This window comes from Gorilla gorilla, chromosome 21 (genome assembly GCF_029281585.2).
Source record: "Gorilla gorilla gorilla isolate KB3781 chromosome 21, NHGRI_mGorGor1-v2.1_pri, whole genome shotgun sequence".
Taxonomy (NCBI): Eukaryota; Metazoa; Chordata; class Mammalia; order Primates; family Hominidae; genus Gorilla; species Gorilla gorilla.
Genome location: NC_073245.2, coordinates 58,725,196 through 58,744,865, shown reverse-complemented (window position 1 = coordinate 58,744,865; position 19,670 = coordinate 58,725,196). Strand labels below are relative to the sequence as shown.

At 40.5% G+C, this 19,670-nt stretch overlaps 1 protein-coding gene across 9 annotated transcripts; it reads left to right on the top strand.

Annotated features, from left to right (window-relative positions):
• Positions 1 to 2,278: 2,278 nt before the first annotated feature.
• ZNF334 (zinc finger protein 334) lies at positions 2,279 to 18,611 on the top strand. Of its 9 annotated transcripts, XR_010132240.1 has the most exons (7): positions 2,302 to 2,460; positions 3,735 to 3,793; positions 9,374 to 9,525; positions 11,092 to 11,218; positions 11,473 to 11,618; positions 12,736 to 14,600; positions 18,558 to 18,611. XR_010132240.1 is itself a non-coding variant. In XM_004062302.4 (6 exons), the coding sequence occupies exons 3-6, from the start codon at positions 9,489 to 9,491 to the stop codon at positions 14,535 to 14,537; spliced, it is 2,112 nt and encodes a 703-aa protein (XP_004062350.3). In that variant the 5' UTR covers positions 2,302 to 2,460; positions 3,735 to 3,793; positions 9,374 to 9,488; the 3' UTR covers positions 14,538 to 15,868. The 9 variants fall into 9 exon arrangements, 4 of the variants coding, with proteins under 4 accessions (XP_030860867.3, XP_004062350.3, XP_055229089.2 ...); XM_004062302.4 differs by lacking the exon at positions 18,558 to 18,611 and having other exon boundaries at positions 12,736 to 15,868; XR_010132241.1 differs by lacking the exon at positions 9,374 to 9,525 and having other exon boundaries at positions 2,303 to 3,331; positions 11,526 to 11,618.
• Positions 18,612 to 19,670: the final 1,059 nt, after the last annotated feature.

Genomic DNA, 19,670 nt, shown 5'->3' with positions numbered 1-19,670 from the left:
TATGTGTAGTTATGGCTCTTTTACAATTCTTCTATATTAATTGTCTTATTCATGTTCTTTTTTCATTTTTTAAACAAATTTGAATCCTCATCTTTACTGATTTCTAAGAGCTGTTAATAAATTAAGTCTATTTCCCATCCTTCTCATATATATGAAACCACTTTATTTTCTCCATTTATTTCTTTTTAAATCTATTTTTTTCTGAAGCAAGATTTTTTCAATTTTTCATAGCCAAATTGATCAATAATTTTCTCTACAGTGTCACTTTTACACGGCAATGAAAATAAGATAGAAAAATGTTCCCAATTACAAAAGTAGCAAAACATTTGAGACTATCTAAACTTGAATGAATAGAAATATATTCCATTTTCTTGATGACTAGGAAACTTTGCTTTAATAAATTTCAATAAAAGAGCTTCCCTAGCAAGTAATGCAAAAATCACTTACTCTGTGAGTTTGCTTTTAACATTTCAAATTATATGTCAATGTGAAATATATTGATTATAATGTGTGAGATGGGAATTTAATCTTAGTTTTTTACTCCAAATGGTTAGTGAGTTGTCCCACATCACTTTTTCAACAATCTATTTAACAATAAGCCTTTCTCAATGATTTGAAATGGCAGCTTTTCATATTATATTCTTGGAAATCATCTTTTGTTGGTGCTTAGCTAGCTATTGCTGTGTAACAAACCATCCAAAACTTAGAGGCTTAAAATAATAAAATTTATTATTTCTTGTAGTCTGTATGTTTACTGGGATCAGCTATATGATTTCATCTGGAGCTGAAGTCATCCAGGAACTTCACTGGCCTGGAATGTTCACTCATATGTCTGATGTCTCTAGGCAAGGATGACTGGAAGGCTGGGATAGCTGCATTGCTAGGAAAGATGGGCCTCTCTTTTTCCATGTGGTCTCAGGGCCTCTCACTTCCTACTTCTCTTGGTTTCTCCACTTGGTCTAACAGGTTAGCTGCATGTCTTACATAGCGTCTAAGGACTCTTCAAAGGGCAAAGCCGAAGCTGCCAGGACTTTGTATGGCTTATTTTCTGGAACTGGCACAGTGTCACTTCTGACGCATTCTTTTGGTTAGAGAGTCACAGAGTCAGTCAAAGTCAATGTGGGAGGGAAATATACAAGCCTGGAATACTGGGAAGTTTAGTTCATTGGGGGCCATCTTTGAAGACTAGCTACCACCAGTCGCTAATTGTTCTTTTCTGGAATTGAATAATAATACATTATAACTTTGTCAGAAACTTTCATGCCTTCCAATGAGTAAAGTTTTATAAAGTTCTATTTATTCAATATGTATACAATTCATATACAGTCATGCATAATATAAGAATGTTCCAATCAACGATGTACTGCATATACAACTGTGGTCTCATAAGATTATAATACTGTACGTTTACTGCACCTTCCCTATGTTTAGATATGTTTACATACACAAATACCATTGTGTTACCATTGCATATGGTATTCAGGACAGTGACATGCCACACAGGTCTGTAGCCTAGGAGAAATAGGCTATACCATACAGCCTAGGTGTGTAGTAGACTATATCGTCTAGATTTGTGTAAGAACCCTCCATGATGTTCACACAAAGACGAGATTGCCTAAAGACACATTTCTCAGAGTGTATCCCCATCGTTAAACCATGCATGATTGTATGTATTTTCCTTGTGGATGTAAAACTATCTTCTATATTACTCACAATGTATATGAGATAATTCGTGGTATTAAAGTATATTAACTATATTGCTAATTTAAAAAATAACAAATTACTAGACCCATATGAGTTCCTCTTTGTAAAACTGTCAGAAGAATGTGCACCTAATGTTAAACTCGGGTACCTCTGGGAATTGCGGTTACGGCTAATAGATCATTTTCTTCAGAGATATTCTGATTTATTTTCAACCTTCACGTATTGAAAGCCAGCAATGATTTTGTATCCTGTTTGGGAGAAATTTTCTGCAGGTCGTTAGTATTATTCCCTTAATATTCTGCTGGAATATCTTTAGCAGTCATTTTCATTTCGCAGAATTTTCCTTTCTCTTCTATAGACTTCGGTGAAACGGATATGAAACTTTACTTTTCGTATTGATGATTCACAGCAGTCACCCAAGCTCTGTAGTTAAAGCAGAAGCTCCTCAAAGATCCCTCAGGGTAGGGCGGTGGCCGCGACGCCTTCTGGGGACTGTGGTCCGGAAAGCCGGCGCGGGGCCCGGGAGAGCCCCGGGAAAGGCGGCCCGGGGGCCTTTCTGCGCATGTGCTGTTCCTGTTTTTTACCTGGACGCCCTTCCGGTTCGCCAGGCTCTTCCGGGTGAGGGTCCTGCAGCCGGTGAATCCCTGGTCCCGCCGAGACTTGGACCTGGTGCGAACTGGAGGCGAAGCGGGTGCACCCACAACCTATAGGAAGGGCTGGCGGCGAGCTCTGAGCACTCGGGCGTCGGAGGGAACGGTGGGGCCGGGCGGAGCTGGCCTCGGGTCTGCGGAGGGTGGACGCGCGCTCTCCCTGTCTTTGGAGGGAGGGTTTCCTGTGGTCGGGAGGCGAGGCAGACAGGGCAGGATTGGGCTCCTGACCTGCAGGCCACGGGGCGAGTTCTCTCTAGGGCCCTGATTTGCCCGAAGAAGGCGCTTGGTGAAGGTGAAAGGTTTACGCATCCAAGTAGCTAGAGCCTCTTTCCAGAACTTCTGCTGATGCACTTAGTCTTGCAGCCATTGATTACTATAGCTCAGCAAAGTTCAGTTCAACTTTCGGAAGAAGGATGTGAGTTGGAATGGGCAGGGTCAAGATTTGACAGGAAAAGACACTTCACTGGAGGTATCTGCGAGAGTCCTGGGTTGGAGGGAAGGCGTACTGGTTATAAATAAGGAAATAATGTCTTCATCACTTCGTAAACACATACATGTCATTCCCTACCATCTCCACCCTCTGTTTATTCAGAGCTGCACCAACCATGTTCATCACCTCACCTGGGATTTACTGAGTTTACCCCTTACAGAGCTACACAATAGGGGTAAAGGAAAGACTAAAAACCAATTTATCTTATATTAAAATTACGACTTAGTAAATATTTTTTTCAGTAATGCAGTTTGCTAGTGACAGAGCCAATAACTGAATTCTGGTCCTTTGAGTACCAGGTCAGGGCTTTTGTCATCTACCACATTTAAGTTACCTACCACAAGAAGTTTCTTAGTAAAAGGTCCTCTTGTGAAACTGCAGCTAAGGGAAACCAAACTGTCAAAAAGACAAACACCTTAAAGCACTTTCATTCATTCTCTCTGGATTCTGTCATCTCAAGTGGCTAAACACATTAGTAGGAAAACAGGTAAGTGACATAATATCATTTTCCTATTCCAAGAAATCTTTTAATCCTAGAGTCCATTTTAATGCCAAAATAGTGCTCCAGGCTTTGTATATGCTAACTTTCGTTGACCTAGTCTCCTATTAATTGGACTCAGACGTTTTCAATTTTTTTCAAAGGAGGCATAAATTGACAGTAATTCAGTAGAAAACATTTGTTGACACTCACTCAGTAAGAAAAGCTCTGTGAGACCATTCTAGAACTATAAATGGACAAGTGAACATTTCCTCAAGCTGTTGCTTCCTGAACCAGACTGGTCAAAGGGCCATATTTTTAAATGGGTGTGTGGCTGTCTTTGTAGGTAATTGTAGAGCTGCTGTGTGAGCCAGATCGCTCATGATTCCATTCCCCATTCTTCCTTACCCAGCTCTGCTTTCAACACTCTTGGCCCTTTCTCAAGAGAACCTGAAAATGAAAAAATTTCAGGTAAGTTGCTCAGGGATTTACTTCTCACATTATACAGTAAATTTCAAGAGGTTTAGAGTAGTTTGCAGATGAAACGAAATGTATAAAATTCAGCATCAGAGAAGAGTATTCGATCAATACTGGAAAAGTGGACATAGATATACAGAAATCATATATTCCTATAGAGTTACTCAAATGGTTCCAGAAAGGCCCAGACAATATGAGATAGCCCTTACACTGGATTTTTGTGTGGTTTTCCCATCATTTATATCTAAAAATTTTCTTGGATGATCTTTGAGTAAGTGAAGTAGAGGCAGTTCTGCCAAAAACAGCTGAGAAAGAAATGGTATGGGTTTCCTGTGACTTCTGTACCCAGGCAGAGCACAGTAATTACAGGGAACCAATCCAGTGTCATCCGAACAGGCAGCATTGTGATGGTTCTCTGTGATGTCTATGATCCAGTGATAAGACCTAGAATAAATGGATAAAACCTATAACAAATAGAATAATGTTCCTCAAATAATGCCCCATAACTTTATTTCAGCTATACTTATAAAACAAGTTCTAGAGGGAACAATTCAATATTATATTCTGTAGGTAAAACTTCTTCACGTGCCTATCTCATTTCAACCCACTTGATACAGTCTGGTGTCTGCCCCCACCACTCTGATGGATCTGTTCTGGAAAAATTTAGCAGTAACCTAAATATTTTCAAACCCAATGAGTATCTTTCAGTTCATACTTTACCAAACTCTTTGTTGCATTTGACAGTATGACTGCCCCCTCCCTAATAGGCACCTCTGATAATGTCTGTGGTATCACTCACATGATTCTCTTTATAGCTCTGTAATCATGTCTTTTTTTTTTTTTAATTGAGATGAGGTCTCACTATGTTGCCCAGGCTGGTCTCGAACTCCTGGGTTCAACTGATCCTCCCACCTTGGCCTCCCAAAGTGCTCTGATTACAGCTGTGAGCTGCCACACCCAGCTTGTAATCATGTCTTCTTTATATCTTTTATACAATCTTCTCTTTTGTTTCATGAACATTGCTATTCCATTGTTAGCCCATTATTCTTTCTGATTTTTTTTCATGCCCTTTGTGGTTTTAACTTGTGAGTCTTTATGCTCTGAGATATTTCTGCCTCTGAGGACCTCAGCTTGAGATTCTTGCTGAACATCTCTGTAAGGATGTCCAGAAGGCACATGGAGTCCTCATATCCAGCATGGAAATAATATTTACAACTTGCTCAATGTGCTGCTGCTGCTTTTTTCCCTATCAGTGCTGCTTCCATCTGACCAGTGAGACAAGCCAGAAAATGAAGTCCATCTTTTTTTTTTTGAAATGGGCTCTCGCTCTATCACCCAGGCTGGAGTGCAGTGGCACGGTCTCAGCTCACTGCAAACTCTGCCTCCCGGGTTCACACCATTCTCCTGCCTCACCCTCCCGAGTAGCTGGGACTACAGGCACCCGCCACCACGCCCGGCTAATTTTTTGTATTTTTTAGTAGAGACGGGGTTTCGCCATGTTAGCCAGGATGGTCTCAATCTCCTGACCTCGTGATCCTCCTGCCTCGGCCTCACAAAGTGCTGGGATTACAGGCATGAGCCACCGCGCCCGGCCTGAAGTCCATCTTAATTCTCCTTTTCCTCACGTCCTACCATACCTGTTTGTCGAGCTTGCTAATGTTGTCACATAAACATTTCTTGAATTTGTCCTTTCACTTCCATCTCCTCCTCTCCTGCCTCAGTTTCTCGTGGGTTATCATAATATTAGTAGCTTTCTCAGCAGTCTGCTTGGCCCCTTCCTCTTCCCACCTCAAGGCTGTTCTTCGCACTGACCAATTCCTCTAAAATGCCAACGTGATCATGTCTTAATACAGAAATGACTGAAGAGGTTCCACGCCACTTACAGAATACAAGTTCAGCATCCTTGGTATGACCTGTAAGGCTATGTATGTCATGACCGTTTCCTGCCTCTTCTCAGTTCCTACCACTCTGGACCTTTCATTCAACAACTGTATATTGATCAAACAATTGTGTGTGATACGCTATGCTAGATGGTCTACATTCAGCTTGAATGAAGGAGATACTGTCTCTGTCCTCATGGAGCTCACGTGCTAGTGAAAGAGAAGGATATTACACAAGCAATTCAAACTGTGCTGAGGTGGTTCTCAACTCTGCCAGACCCATGTCTATTTACAGAACATACTTTCTTAGGAGCTATATTGGGATGCAAACCTTCCATATTCTGCCATCCCCTTTATCTCTCTTAATTAATGCCACCCACCCACACCAGGCTGCCTCCTCTTTTAGACTTGGACGAAACCACACACCGTAAGGTGTGGTACCAGCTTCCTGAGGGGCAGATGGTGGAGCCAGATGATGCAACCTGGAAGTGTGGGCAAGTTAACTCACTGTGGGTGAACCTCGAATGAAGGGAAATGGAAAATGAGAAGGAGGTGGGCAGATGAATTCCCCATCCTTTCTCTATTCTGTGCACTATTTCAAGGTTAGTTTCTCCTGGTGGTCCTCCCAGAGATGTCCCATGTGCTGACCCACGTGCCGACCCCATGCTCCTGCTGAGGAAACTTGCCCTTCTTTGGGGCTTGTAGTGAGGTGGTGGGCAGCATGCTAATGCCTCTCGTATCTCATTGTTTACATCCTTTCTTTCCTCCCTTCCTTACTTCCCTCACCCTCACTACCCCGGCTTGGAGTTCCCAGATGAAATGATGCAGACCGAGTCCTTGCCTTAGGATCTGTTTTCTAGAAATCCCAACTAAAAGCCATCCTCCCTTTATCCTATTTTGGAGATCATAGATAATACAACCTACTTGTGTAATTTTTAAAAAAATCAATGGAACTCGAATATAGAGGAAAAATAAAAACAAAGTAATTAAAAATGATATGTATCTTAATATAGACTTGCCCAGATAAAACTATAGTAAAAGGAGTCTGGTGTTTATACAGATTACTTTTAGGTTAAATTTCTATGAATGTGATAATTACAAGTTCTCACTGATATGGGACTGATGTGTCATGATTTGAATACTGTACATAGCATTGCCATTTGTGATATTTTTCAAGAGTGAAAATCCCTAAAGTTCCAGTTCAAATCAAATACAAATTGTGCTTGATGTATCCACTATTACATTGAAGAAAATTTAATATACATAAAAAATATATAAAAATACTATGTGTTCAAGTGCCAAATGGAATAAGGTTCTAGGCTTAGATCATTATAAACAGGATTTTTCGTTTATATGAATATTTAAGATTAGAAAGTTATACAGGACTTGGGGCATTTCTTTCCTGTAGGAGAAGGTCCTGCATGTTGCAGTGTCTCTACCATCCTTCCTTCCCTCTCCTTCCACCAAATGCCAACAGCATCCCACAGAACCCTGACAGGCAAAAATGTCTCTGCAGATGTGCCACATGCCCCTGATGGAAGGGACCACCCACACTGAGCCCCTCTGAAGAACGATGGTGGTCTGCATTTAGTCTCCTGAACATGCCCCAAATTTTACACTCTTGCTTTTAACCATGTTTCTACTGTTTGCTCCTTGACTTTCTACCCCTTTTCTGCCTACATTGTGACCATAGCCAGGAGCCATCTCGTCATAGGACCCATTCCTGTCCCCATATTCTTTGTCCACAGACTATGTGTTTACAGAGCAATGCTGGCCCTCTTCATCTCTGCATTACATGTAGGGTCTGGTCATTATCTGTCTACCTCACAAGTAAGACTATTAGCCTTTAAAGGTGTAGGCACATGTCCTCAGTAGCCATATCCCTGCTCATAGTAGTGCTCATCATTTCTTTTTTTGGGTAATCTTGTTTTGTGTGAAATGGTGAACTCTCCTCTGCTCTGAATGGATCATCATTCTACTTACAGTATTGCTTGCAGAATGGACCTGAGTCACCGGGAGAATCAAGTTTCTTTTTCTTTTGTCATAAGCACCTTTCAGTTTCTCACAAAGTGAACACATTCACTGTTCTTACTTTGGACTTTCTGCTATGAAGTGCACTGGGTCTGCCTGAGCAAGTACAGAACTTTCTAGTGAGGGCTCTTCCCTGGCACTCTTTCTCCCTGGCGTTTTGTTTCTAATATTTTTGCCATTCTTTCTAGTCATTAAGACCTTATATGTCTATTGTTGTGCCTATAATTATGAGATACTCTTTATCTTCTGGAAGCTTATAGGTCCTTCAGAGGAAGTAATTCATGGAAGAAATAAAATGGATAATGTAACTACTTCTAGTTTAAGAGACAGTTAAGTGGTGATAGCGGGAAAGGCCTCATTAAATTACCTAATACAATTTGTCAGTAGAAAGATGTGTAGCAGATCAAAGAAAAGAAAGACGGGTGACCTAGGATGGTCATGTGGGTGAGGTGAGACATACAGCAGGCCAAAGCCCAGGTGTCTGCAGAGGTGGAGGCAGCATGCCTATTTTTTACTGCTTTATTTTTAAATACGAAGAATGAGAAAAATCATACACAAAATACCTGTGTTTCCTTCACCTCGCTTCCCCTGATCTTTCAAAACTATATTATAGTGATCAGAACCAGGAAATTCACATGAATACAGTATTATTATCTATCTTATTCAAATTCTGCTTATTATTTTCCATAATATCCTTTTTCAGTTCAAGGATCCAACCTAGGAACCCAGGTTGTGTTAAATGTCCTGTCTCCTTAGCCTCTTGCAACCCACGATGGTCCTTCTTTGTCACTTACAACCTTGACACTTTGCTGGCTAGTTATTTTGCAGGGTTCATCCTAGCCTTTTCTTTCTTTCCTTTCCCCTTCCCCTTCCCTTTCCCTTGTTTTTCCTTTGTTTTCTTTTCCTTGTCTTTCCTCCCTCCCTTCATTTCTCCTTTCTTTTCCTTTCCTCTTTCCTTTCTTTCTTTCCTTTTTACTTACTTAAGCTTATTTAACTTACTTAATTTTTGAAACTGGGTTTTGCTCTGTCACCGAGGCTGGAGTGCAGTGGTGCAATCATGGCTCACTAAAGTCTTGACCTCCTCAGCTCAAGCAATCCTCCTGCCTTAGCCTCCCAAGTAGCTGCGACTACAGACATGTGCCACCACTCCTGGCAAAAAAAAAAATTTTTTTTGAGAGATGGGGTCTCACTGTGTTGCCTAGGCTGGTCTTGAACTCCTGAGTTCAAGCGATCCTCCCACCTTAGCCTCCCAAAGTGCTGTGATTACAGGCATGAGGCACCACGCCTGGCCTACCATAGTTCTAAGAATCAAAACCGTATAGAAAGATATTTTAGAGAAGTGTCACTCCTTCTCATCTCTTCTACTCTGTTCCCATCCATCCATTCTTTCCATCTGTCTCCACCTCTCCCCTGAATGTAACCAGTTTCATGAGTTTCTGGTGTATCCTTTCCATAATTTTTTTTCACATGTAGTGGTTACATGTGGGTTTTTTTGTTTTTTTGAGATGAGGTCTTGCACTGTCACCCAGGCTGCTGGAGTACAGTGGCACAATCTGAGCTCACTGCAACCTCTGACTCCCAGACTCAAGTGATCCTCTTGCCTCAGCCACCCGAGTAGCACATGCCACCATGCCTGGCTAATTTTTTTTAATTTTTTTTGTAGAGATGGGGTTTCGCCGTGTTGCCCAGACTGACCTTGAGCTTCTGAGCTCCAGCGATCAGCCTACCTCAACCTCTCAGAGTGCTGGGATTATAGGTGTGCGCCACCACACCTGGCCATGTGTGTTTTCTTACATCTCCTTTCTTACATAAAAGGTAATATATTATAGATATTCTTTAATACTTTGCTTTTTTCACTTCATATCAGTTCATGGAGACCTTCCTCATTATTTATGCTTTCAAATATTGCTTCTGATCACTGTGGTATCTCTCCTGTGAGCTCCAGAACCATATATCAAACTACCAGCTAGATATCTGTACTTCTTCACTCAACAGACACTTCAAGCACAGCATGGTAAAGATCAGTGCCTTCATTTCCTATGCTCGATTCTTTTTTTTGTTTTGTTTTCCTAATCTCCACATATACTACTAGCGTCAGCCCAGCTGATCATGTGAAATAATATGCACATTACATCTACTGCACATCAAGTAGTGGTCAACTCTCCTTGCCTCCCATTATGTAGGACTGATTCTCTCCTTCCCATTTCCCAGGAACTACCTGTGCTCATGTCCTGTAGTAGTGTCTTAGTTTTCTTCCCTTCTAATTTGACCTTTGAGCCAGTTTCCATTTTTCTAGAGTAGGGGACAGCAAATCTTTTCTTTAGAGGACAAGGTCAAAATTTTTGGCTTTGCTGGCCCTGTGGTCTCTGTTGGATTTCCTTGGCACAGCTGTTGTGACATGAAAGCAGTCATAGACTGTGTGTAACAAATGAGCATGACCACATTTGGCTCCCAGTGGCCTAGATTTTGCCCACGGACTGTAGTTTGCCAACTCTTATGCTCTAGAGCATTGTTTCAAAATACACATTTGGTCACAAATCTCCAGTCCTTGCTTACAAATAACTCTTTATGGATTTCCATTATTTATAACAGTGGTCTCCAAAGTGGAGGATAGGGAGCACCCCAGCAATTCACTGGACTTCTATTCTTGTATTTCAGCCAAAAGAATGAAAAAATAATTAAGCTTTATTGATATTAGTGTATAGCTGGAACTAACTTGGAAATATACTACAATTCCTAAGTAAATGTACGTTAGCGTATATGCAAGAATGTTTTACTGATGTGCCGTACTATCTAAATTTCAAGACTGCTAATTAGAGAAAAGAGTTCCTCTATTCTCTGACCTCTGTCCCGCTCCTCACTAACCTTTCCTGTGGAGAGATTGTAGTTCTCGAACTCCCCATATGTGTTTTGTGTCTGTGTATATTCTTAATGGCTACAGTCCTATAAAACATACTGTTTATATTTCAGGACTAAAATTATTATGCCCTCAAAGAAGGGGTAACAAAAATGGAGCAAGCTTTCTTCTTTTGTGATCACCCTTCATCTTGTGTATATGTCCAGTATTGCTCTTTAAAGATGTACATTTGTATTTTTGTCACCCTGTCAGAATGTATGCTCCTAGAGAGCAAGATTAGTATTTTATGTGATTAGTAATCCAGGCAATTGGAATAGCTCCAGGACATGGTATAAGCTCAGCACATTTTTAAAATTCATTTTAAAAAATGAACACAGTGACAGATTTTTAATTTTCTGCCCTCCCACAATTATATCTCTCTATAGCTTTCCATTAGCCATGGCAGTGGTCTTCTTATAGTTTATGTTACCATACATTTGATATCACTCAATTCTGGTCACCCAAGATTAAACATTTTCTTTCAGAGACCAGTTTCATTCCAGGACCTGACTGTGAACTTCACCCAAGAGGAATGGCAGCAACTGGACCCTGCTCAGAGGCTCCTGTACAGGGATGTGATGCTGGAGAACTACAGCAACTTGGTCTCTGTGGGTAAGGACGATTTCCCTGTACAACTCCCAAGAGCATACATTTCTTCTGTGTTACAAAAACATGTTGATTTCTAGAATTTATTTAGCCTTGAGCATCAGGGGAGCAAGAAGATTAAACCCTTTTAGACAGTAGAAGTTTGTGTATGTATTCACTGCCCTTCCCCTACCCTTCACCAAAATGTTCTAGCTTTACTGAGCTATTGCTGGGCATCTTCATTGCACAGCTTCTGAAGCTGTACTTTCTTCATTCTTCAGAGTCCCTGATGTCCAAAGATCTTGGTCCAAGTTCTGTAATTTCCCATTAACAGGGTATCATGTTAGCAAACCAGATGTGATTTTCAAATTGGAGCAAGGAGAAGAGCCATGGATAGTGGAGGAATTCTCAAATCAGAACTACCCAGGTAAGTAAATGATAACTGAGCAGGTGGAACCAATGGAAATGAGAGTTCCATGGTGGTCGGTGGTAATAGTTGGCATCGTAATGTTTTTCATGAATTTCTTTTTGTTGGCCCCAGACCTTTAGAAGTGATTGAGGTTGATTAACTGTCATGCTATGGACATCTGAAACATTCTCCCCAAATAAATAATTGAAAGTTATAAAGATGTTTGCCATTAAGTTACCTGTCCCCAAAATTCAAGTTCTTCTTCTATCACACCTTAAACTTTATTTCTGTAGCATTCTCTGTTGCCTCCCTTGCCCCACCCACCATTGTCATAGGCTTGGTTTATATTTCAGACATTCAGAGATCTGTCATGATCTTTTTAATTGTCTTCCATTTTTCTCTACATCACTTAACAGAAATAACACGGTTTCCCTTTCCATTCTAAGCTTCACCAGGATCTGGAGTAGGGTGAGGCAAACAAGGTGCCTGGCATGCAAAATTTAGGAAGACACTCAACTCTCAGGATTGCACAGGCGCCCTGGGTATCCTGCTTGCCTTCCTCTAGTCCCAGCTCTGCTCAGCCCACAATCTTACTTCCCTTTGCACTGTACAAATTCGAGAGTTCCATGTCACTGCAAAAATTTCAGATTTACCCCTTCCTTCTTGTGTGTTTTGATAATAACTGACCATCTTTCTGATATCTGTTATACCTGGTCTCACTGTATGACTATCTTTCTCTAAGTGCTTACTTGACTCTTCTCTGTTTTATTCAACACTCCATCAGCCACACTTCCAGCATACTTTGTGTACTATTCCTTGTGACTATTTACTTTTTCCACTCAATGTTTAGTAGTATTTGTAAAGTGTCAAAGGTACTTGTATTCTTTGCTAGTTTCCTCTTCCTTTCCCCCTGTTAAATAGTGGCTGGTATGGATGGATTTGCTTTTTTGTATTTTTTGTTTCTGTATTTCTTCAAATCAACCAAGTAAGAGATATTTGCACTTGAAATTTGTTTAATCTTGGAAGGCTGGGCCTGAAGTCTAACCCCTAAAACAATGCATTTCTAAGGAATTCTCATTTCATAGCAAACATATAAAGGCTCACCAATTACTGTTAATTGTGTTCCTTTTTCTAGACGTTGATGATGCCTTAGAGAAGAACAACGAAATCCAAGATAAACATTTGACACAAACTGTATTCTTCAGCAACAAAACACTGATTACAGAAAGAGAGGATGTATTTGTGAAAACACTTAATCTGGGCATGAATAGTGTTCCCTCAAGAAAAATGCCCTATAAATGTAATCCAGGAGGAAACAGTTTGAAAACTAATTCAGAAGTAATTGTTGCAAAGAAAAGCAAAGAAAACAGAAAGATTCCTGATGGATACAGTGGATTTGGGAAGCATGAGAAAAGTCATTTGGGAATGAAAAAATACAGATACAATCCAATGAGGAAAGCCAGCAATCAAAACGAAAATCTTATTCTGCACCAGAACATTCAGATTTTGAAACAACCGTTTGACTATAATAAATGTGGGAAAACCTTCTTCAAGAGGGCAATTCTCATTACACAAAAGGGGAGACAGACTGAAAGGAAACCAAATGAATGTAATGAATGTAGAAAAACCTTTTCTAAGAGATCTACCCTCATTGTACATCAGAGAATTCATACAGGGGAGAAACCGTATGTTTGTAATGATTGTAGGAAAACTTTTCGTGTGAAGACAAGCCTCACTCGACACCGAAGAATTCATACTGGAGAGAGACCCTATGAATGCAGTGAATGCAGGAAAACCTTCATTGACAAATCTGCCCTTATTGTACACCAGAAAATTCATGGAGGGGAGAAATCCTATGAGTGTAATGAATGTGGAAAGACCTTTTTTCGGAAGTCAGCCCTGGCTGAACATTTCAGGTCACACACAGGGGAGAAGCCTTACGAATGCAAGGAATGTGGAAATGCCTTCAGCAAGAAATCGTATCTTGTTGTACATCAAAGAACTCACAGAGGAGAGAAGCCAAATGAATGTAAGGAATGTGGGAAAACCTTCTTCTGTCAGTCAGCCCTTACTGCGCATCAGAGAATTCACACGGGGGAAAAACCCTATGAATGTAGTGAATGTGAGAAAACCTTCTTTTGTCAATCTGCCCTCAATGTGCATCGAAGAAGTCATACAGGAGAGAAGCCCTATGAATGCAGTCAATGTGGAAAATTTTTATGTACGAAATCAGCCCTCATTGCACATCAGATAACTCATAGAGGAAAGAAGTCTTATGAATGTAATGAATGTGGGAAATTTTTCTGCCATAAGTCAACACTCACTATACATCAGAGAACACACACAGGAGAGAAACATGGTGTGTTTAATAAATGTGGTAGAATCTCCATTGTGAAGTCAAACTGCAGTCAGTGTAAGAGAATGAACACAAAGGAGAATCTTTATGAGTGTAGTGAACATGGGCATGCCGTCAGCAAAAACTCACACCTCATTGTACATCAGAGAACTATATGGGAGAGACCATATGAATGCAATGAATGTGGGAGAACCTACTGCAGGAAGTCAGCCCTGACTCACCATCAGAGAACACACACAGGACAGAGACCCTATGAGTGTAATGAATGTGGGAAAACCTTCTGTCAGAAGTTCTCCTTTGTTGAACATCAGCGAACTCACACTGGGGAGAAACCATATGAATGTAATGAATGTGGGAAATCCTTCTGCCATAAGTCAGCCTTCAGAGTCCATAGAAGAATTCACACAGGAGAGAAACCATATGAATGTAATCAATGTGGGAAAACCTACCGTCGCCTGTGGACTCTCAATGAACATCAGAAAATACACACAGGAGAGAAACCTTATGAGTGTAACAAATGTGAGAAAACATTTCGCCACAAATCAAACTTTCTTTTACATCAGAAATCCCACAAGGAATAAGTTCCAACAAAGTAATAAATTCCAACAAAGCAACGAATCAAATAACTTACACAATGCTAAACTGTGAGTATGTAGAGAGGAGTAAAATCTTATAAATGTAATGAATATGGAAAATTTTTCTGCCATAAGTCAACCCTCAATGTAACATCAGAGAAATCATGTAGGAAAGAAAGAATTTGTTTAATAAATGTATTATTCATTGTGAACTATGAAAATATTCAACAGCAATTCAAAGGTTATGCCAAATGTGCCTCCCTTTTAAAATAATGAAACAAACATTGTTTAAGTTAAATTGTTACTTGGTTCCTCCCCACAGTGTTACTTGATAGTGTATGTTATGAGGTGTGAGGATCTGACCTTCATTTCAAATCAATACCATTGTTTGATAGTTGAGTAAGTTACAGTTTCTCAATTTATGGTGTATTTTCAGATTTGGCAGGTTTTGTGTTGTCTGCTAACTCCATAGTCTTCTAGTAGCAGACTGTATACCTTTATCTGCAAAGGTGACAACTCAGGAGAACTAACCATTGTACTCTATGCACCCATGGTAATTATACCCCAGGTGAGCATTTTGTAAAGCTGAGCCAGTGAAAGCCCTTCCTAAGACCTTTCTAATGGAAGATAGGCACAGGATAACTAGTTCATGATCCTGAAGCTTTCAGCCAAGTCAAGAAGACGGCAATTGCAGTAGGAAAAACATGGGAAAATAAGCATTCTTGAACAACAAAGAGAATTTGGATGATGGTTGAATCCAAAAAGTGTTTATTTCTCTGGTTTTAGTATTCTGTAATATCCACTCAACCCCATCTACCAGTGGTTTATGTCAATTAGTATGTTTTCAAAAATCTCTTGGATTTCCTAATCAACATGTTCATTAGAGGTATTCTTTAGAAGTCACTGATCAAATTCTGAGAACAAAAGGCACCTGGGATGCTGATTAGGATTACATTGTATGGATATATGTGATGAGGTAGGATTGCCACTTTTATGGGGTTATTGGGAAAGGTATACCTTTCAAGTTCTGATTTCCATGAGTGGGATTTTCCCTATACCCATTCCTAGCTTCTCTGCCACATTATGCATTCTGCCCCAGGGATGAGGAAGTGGGCTTATCTAGTTGGTAAGATAGTGATGGGTAACTGGGTTTGCTCAGCTGAACTCCCTCTTCATTGTGGGCTGACCTGCAAGAACAATTTCTTGTCACAGGTATTGCCTGTGATTGGTAAATTGGTCTAATTCTGTCATTCAGCTAACTGGCCCATTAGCTGAATGGTCACACTAAGTTGCATCCTCCAACTCAATTTGATCAGTAATAAAAGTTTCATCCTGCCCCCTGTCTGCTACTTAATTTTTTGTCATTTAGATGGGGGGAAATCGTGCTATTTATTTGGGGCCCTTCAGAGAACCCAATATGAACATGATTTATCTATTTATTCAGTTTTTATGTCCTTCAGGACAGATAAATGTATGTATACACACATATACATGTGTTAATATATGTAAGTATATACATGTGTTTAAATGTATGTGTATGTGTATACTGATCTTGCTCTTTTCCTGTGAAATGTATTAATAGTCACTTCAAAGATTTGGTTGCTATTGTGAAAGAAATTAAGTTACCTTTCACTTTGAAACTAATAGAGTAAAGAAAAACAAAAATACCTAATTTTTGTGCCAAATTTGTCTAAATTTATCTCTTAATGTTGGAACAATTTTTTCAAATCTTATGGAAAATGTAAATTCACAAGTCCAAGAAGTTTAATGAACCCCAAGCAGGATAAAAATGAAGAGCACAATAAGACACCAAATTTCAAGACATAAAGAAATCAAAACTAGTTTAATAAAGAATATCTTAAAAGTTGCCAAAGAACAAAGACATGATATAGAGGGTGTATTCATCTCCTAGGGCTGCCGTAACACAGTACCTCAAACTGGATGTTCTAGAACAACAGATATATCTCATAGTTCTGGAGACCAGAAGTCAGGTTGGGGTGTTGGCAGGGCTATACCCTCTTCTGAAGGATCTGTTCCAGGCCTCTTCCCTAGCTTCTGATAATTCTGTAGCTTGTGGCAGCATAACTTCACATGGCATTCTAAGTGTGCATGTTTGTGTCCAAATTTCCCCTTTTTATAAGGATACCAGTCATTGGATTAAGGGCCTGCCCTCCTCCAGTATGACTGCATCTTAAATAATTACATCTGCAACAATCCTATTTCCAAATAAGGTCACATTCTGAGGTTCTTGGGTATAGGAATTCAACACACATTTTGGGGAGACAATTCAACCCCATAACAGGTTAATGTATTATTTATTGTTGTGTAACAAATTATCCCCAAAATTAGCAACGTAAAACAGTAAACATTTACTATCTCATTGTTTTTGTGGTTTAGGAATTGTAGAGTAACTTGGCTAGGTGGTTCAGGCTCAAGGTCTTTGAGGTTGCTGTCAAGATGTTGACCAGGGATGCAGTCATGTAAAGACTTGACGGGGCTGAACGATCCACTTCTACCATGGCTCTCCCCCACAGCTGTTAGCAGGAGACCTCAGTTCTTCATCACATGGACCTCTCCATGGGGTTTCTTGAGTTCCTCACAACGTGGCAGCCGGCATTGATTCCTCAGAATGAGTGATCCAAAGCCACAGTTTCCCTTATAACCTAGCTTTGGAAAACTATCACTTTCACTGTACTTAATTGGTCACACAGACCAACCTTGATATGTTGCGGAAGGGTAGCACACAGGAGCCTGAGTACCAGGAGGTAGAGACCTCTGGAGCCATCTCACAGGCTAGCTACCAGAGGCAACCACCATAAGAATGCAGTGGTTTCAAGAAAGGTGAGAGGAGACGCGCTGAAAACGGTTAATACAAACAACACTTTCAAGAAGTCGTACTAAAGGCAAGAGAAATGGCATTGTAGCTCGAGAGTAAAGTGTAGTCAAAGGAGGCTTCTTTCTAGAGATAGAGATAAATGCATGTTTATACACTTAAGGGAAATGTTCCATAGAGAGGGGGAAATGTTGGAATAATGTTCTGCATAGGTGAGATAGGTCGGAATCTATGTGTAAGGGGGAAAGGTAGCCTTTTTAAGAAAATAGGCAATGGTCATGCCATGCCGGCTGACACATATGGGTTGATGTGACAGAAGTTTGTGAATTTATTTTAGAATTGTTTCTATTTTTCAATGAAATGGGGAATAAGATTATATGAGAGAATGAGAGAGTTTTATAAATTGGTGTTATTGATACGACACATTTAGTTTCAGTTTTGCCAGATTATTTTATCTTCCCATTTGTCTTTCACTACAGTGTTGTGGAGCATTTGTATTTTTGTTCTGTCAGTTACTAATATACTGATATCTTTATATAATGCCTTAATATCCCTGTTATTTGCAGGGAATAAGGGGAAGATAGTATATTAGTTTCTTACTGTCAGTCAATAATGAAATTAGTTGGTAATCTCTTCTTCCCTCTTCTCTTCCTGTTCACCTGGAGTCTAATTTAAAAGATAGCTTATTCTTTAAGATGGACATATCAGTCTCTGAATTATTATATGTAAACAGTTTGCCTATGGACTTTATGTATATTTGAAGATCAGTCTGACTGGTTAGAAAATCTCCAGCTAACTTTCTTTGCATATCCTAAAACACATTGTTCCATCATATCTAGACCAAGTGTTATTCTTCAGAAGCCTGATGCTCCTGGATACTCTGTCCCTCCAGAACCACTGTCTACCCCACTCCTCATGCTTGGGGCAGACCTCTATGAACTGCATCAACTGAGGTCTCTTGCCATCAGGTCTCTGGTTGAGACCTTATTTGTGGCCCTCTTCCGCAGCTAGAGCTATTCCCAGATCCCGAAAGTCATTTCCTTCCTGCATCACTTAGAGTTCAATCAGAGCAGCAGAGCTATATGTATATTCTGTAGATGACAAATTTGTTATCAAGATTTGACTCCAGGCTATTACGGGAAGGCCGTTATGTGACTGTCCTCATGGCTGATGCTGGTACTTTAATTCTGCAGGCCAAGCAAGTAGTGAAAGTGAACACTAAGAGAATAAAGACAAGCTGGAACCCACAGACAAAGCTGTGGCAGTTTTTACTGTCTTCTACCTAAACGATGTGGGTGTCCTACAGAGGTTGGTGCCATTTGTGGTGTTGCTAAGCACACACATAGCCCAGGAGCTGGAAGAGCTGGAGGAGATCCTGGGGAAAGAAGAGCAGCCACAGGCTCATCTACTGAGCCATGCCAACAAGAACCAGCAGGTAAGAAATGTGTCGGGGGCAGAAGCCTTGCTAAGCGTAAAAGCAAGATGATTGCTGCTCTGCGACCACCTTCCAGATCTCACGCCAAAATGTCCCCTGTGACCCACCCTCACTGGAAACTTACAGGGAAGGGAGTTCTAGGGAACATAGAATCAGCTAAGCCAAAGTGACAAATTTCAAAGGCACCACCCTCCTGCTTTCCCTTCAGGGCTAGGGATGGTAAATCCCTTGTTGGTTTCCCGCAACCCTTCCCACACTTTTGTAAAGAGTCTCTTCATTCAATTTTCTTTCACTCCTTTCAAATGAGCTATTTCTTGATGGGACTGATTCTGTAAGTGGTACCAGAAATGGCCCCAGGAAACAGATCCTCAAAATGAAAATGAGATTCTGGGGAGTGGAAGAGGCCATGCAGCAGCACCTCACCTTTGGAAACAAAGCTGACACTGTTACAACATACCTTAGGAAAGACTGGTAATCAGGTTTGGGCCTGGTAGTACAGCTAGTGCGTCATGGAGACCCTATAATGAAAATGGGCTTTCTTCGAAGGAGCAGCTTGACATATAGGTGAACAATTTCTGGGTCTCCTAGGCAGATGTATGACTTATGGGATTATATTGGGAATTCATAGCACCTTACTCAACTTTGAGACTTAAGCCAATTCCTAGACCTGAAGTGGCTTCAGGAAGACCTTTTAAGAAGGTTCCTGCAATGTAGCCGTAGAAGCATCATGCAGATCTTCCTCCAGACCTTCCCAGGGGTATCTGTGGTCATTTACCACCATGGCCATGCATGAGGGAGAAGGACATACCCAGACCTCCATTGGGGATTTGGATATTGGCTTTGATTATATGAATTCTTGCTGTTCCCAAGC

What these genes read in the sequence shown, in the direction of transcription:
- ZNF334 (XM_004062302.4), top strand. Translation starts at nt 9,489, where the DNA reads ATGTGTGTTTTCTTACATCTCCTTTCTTACATAAAAG. An exon ending in TCTCCTTTCTTACATAAAAG is followed by an intron (nt 9,526 to 11,091) that starts GTAATATATTAT and finishes ATTTTCTTTCAG; the next exon opens with AGACCAGTTTCATTCCAGGA. An exon ending in CAGCAACTTGGTCTCTGTGG is followed by an intron (nt 11,219 to 11,472) that starts GTAAGGACGATT and finishes TTCATTCTTCAG; the next exon opens with AGTCCCTGATGTCCAAAGAT.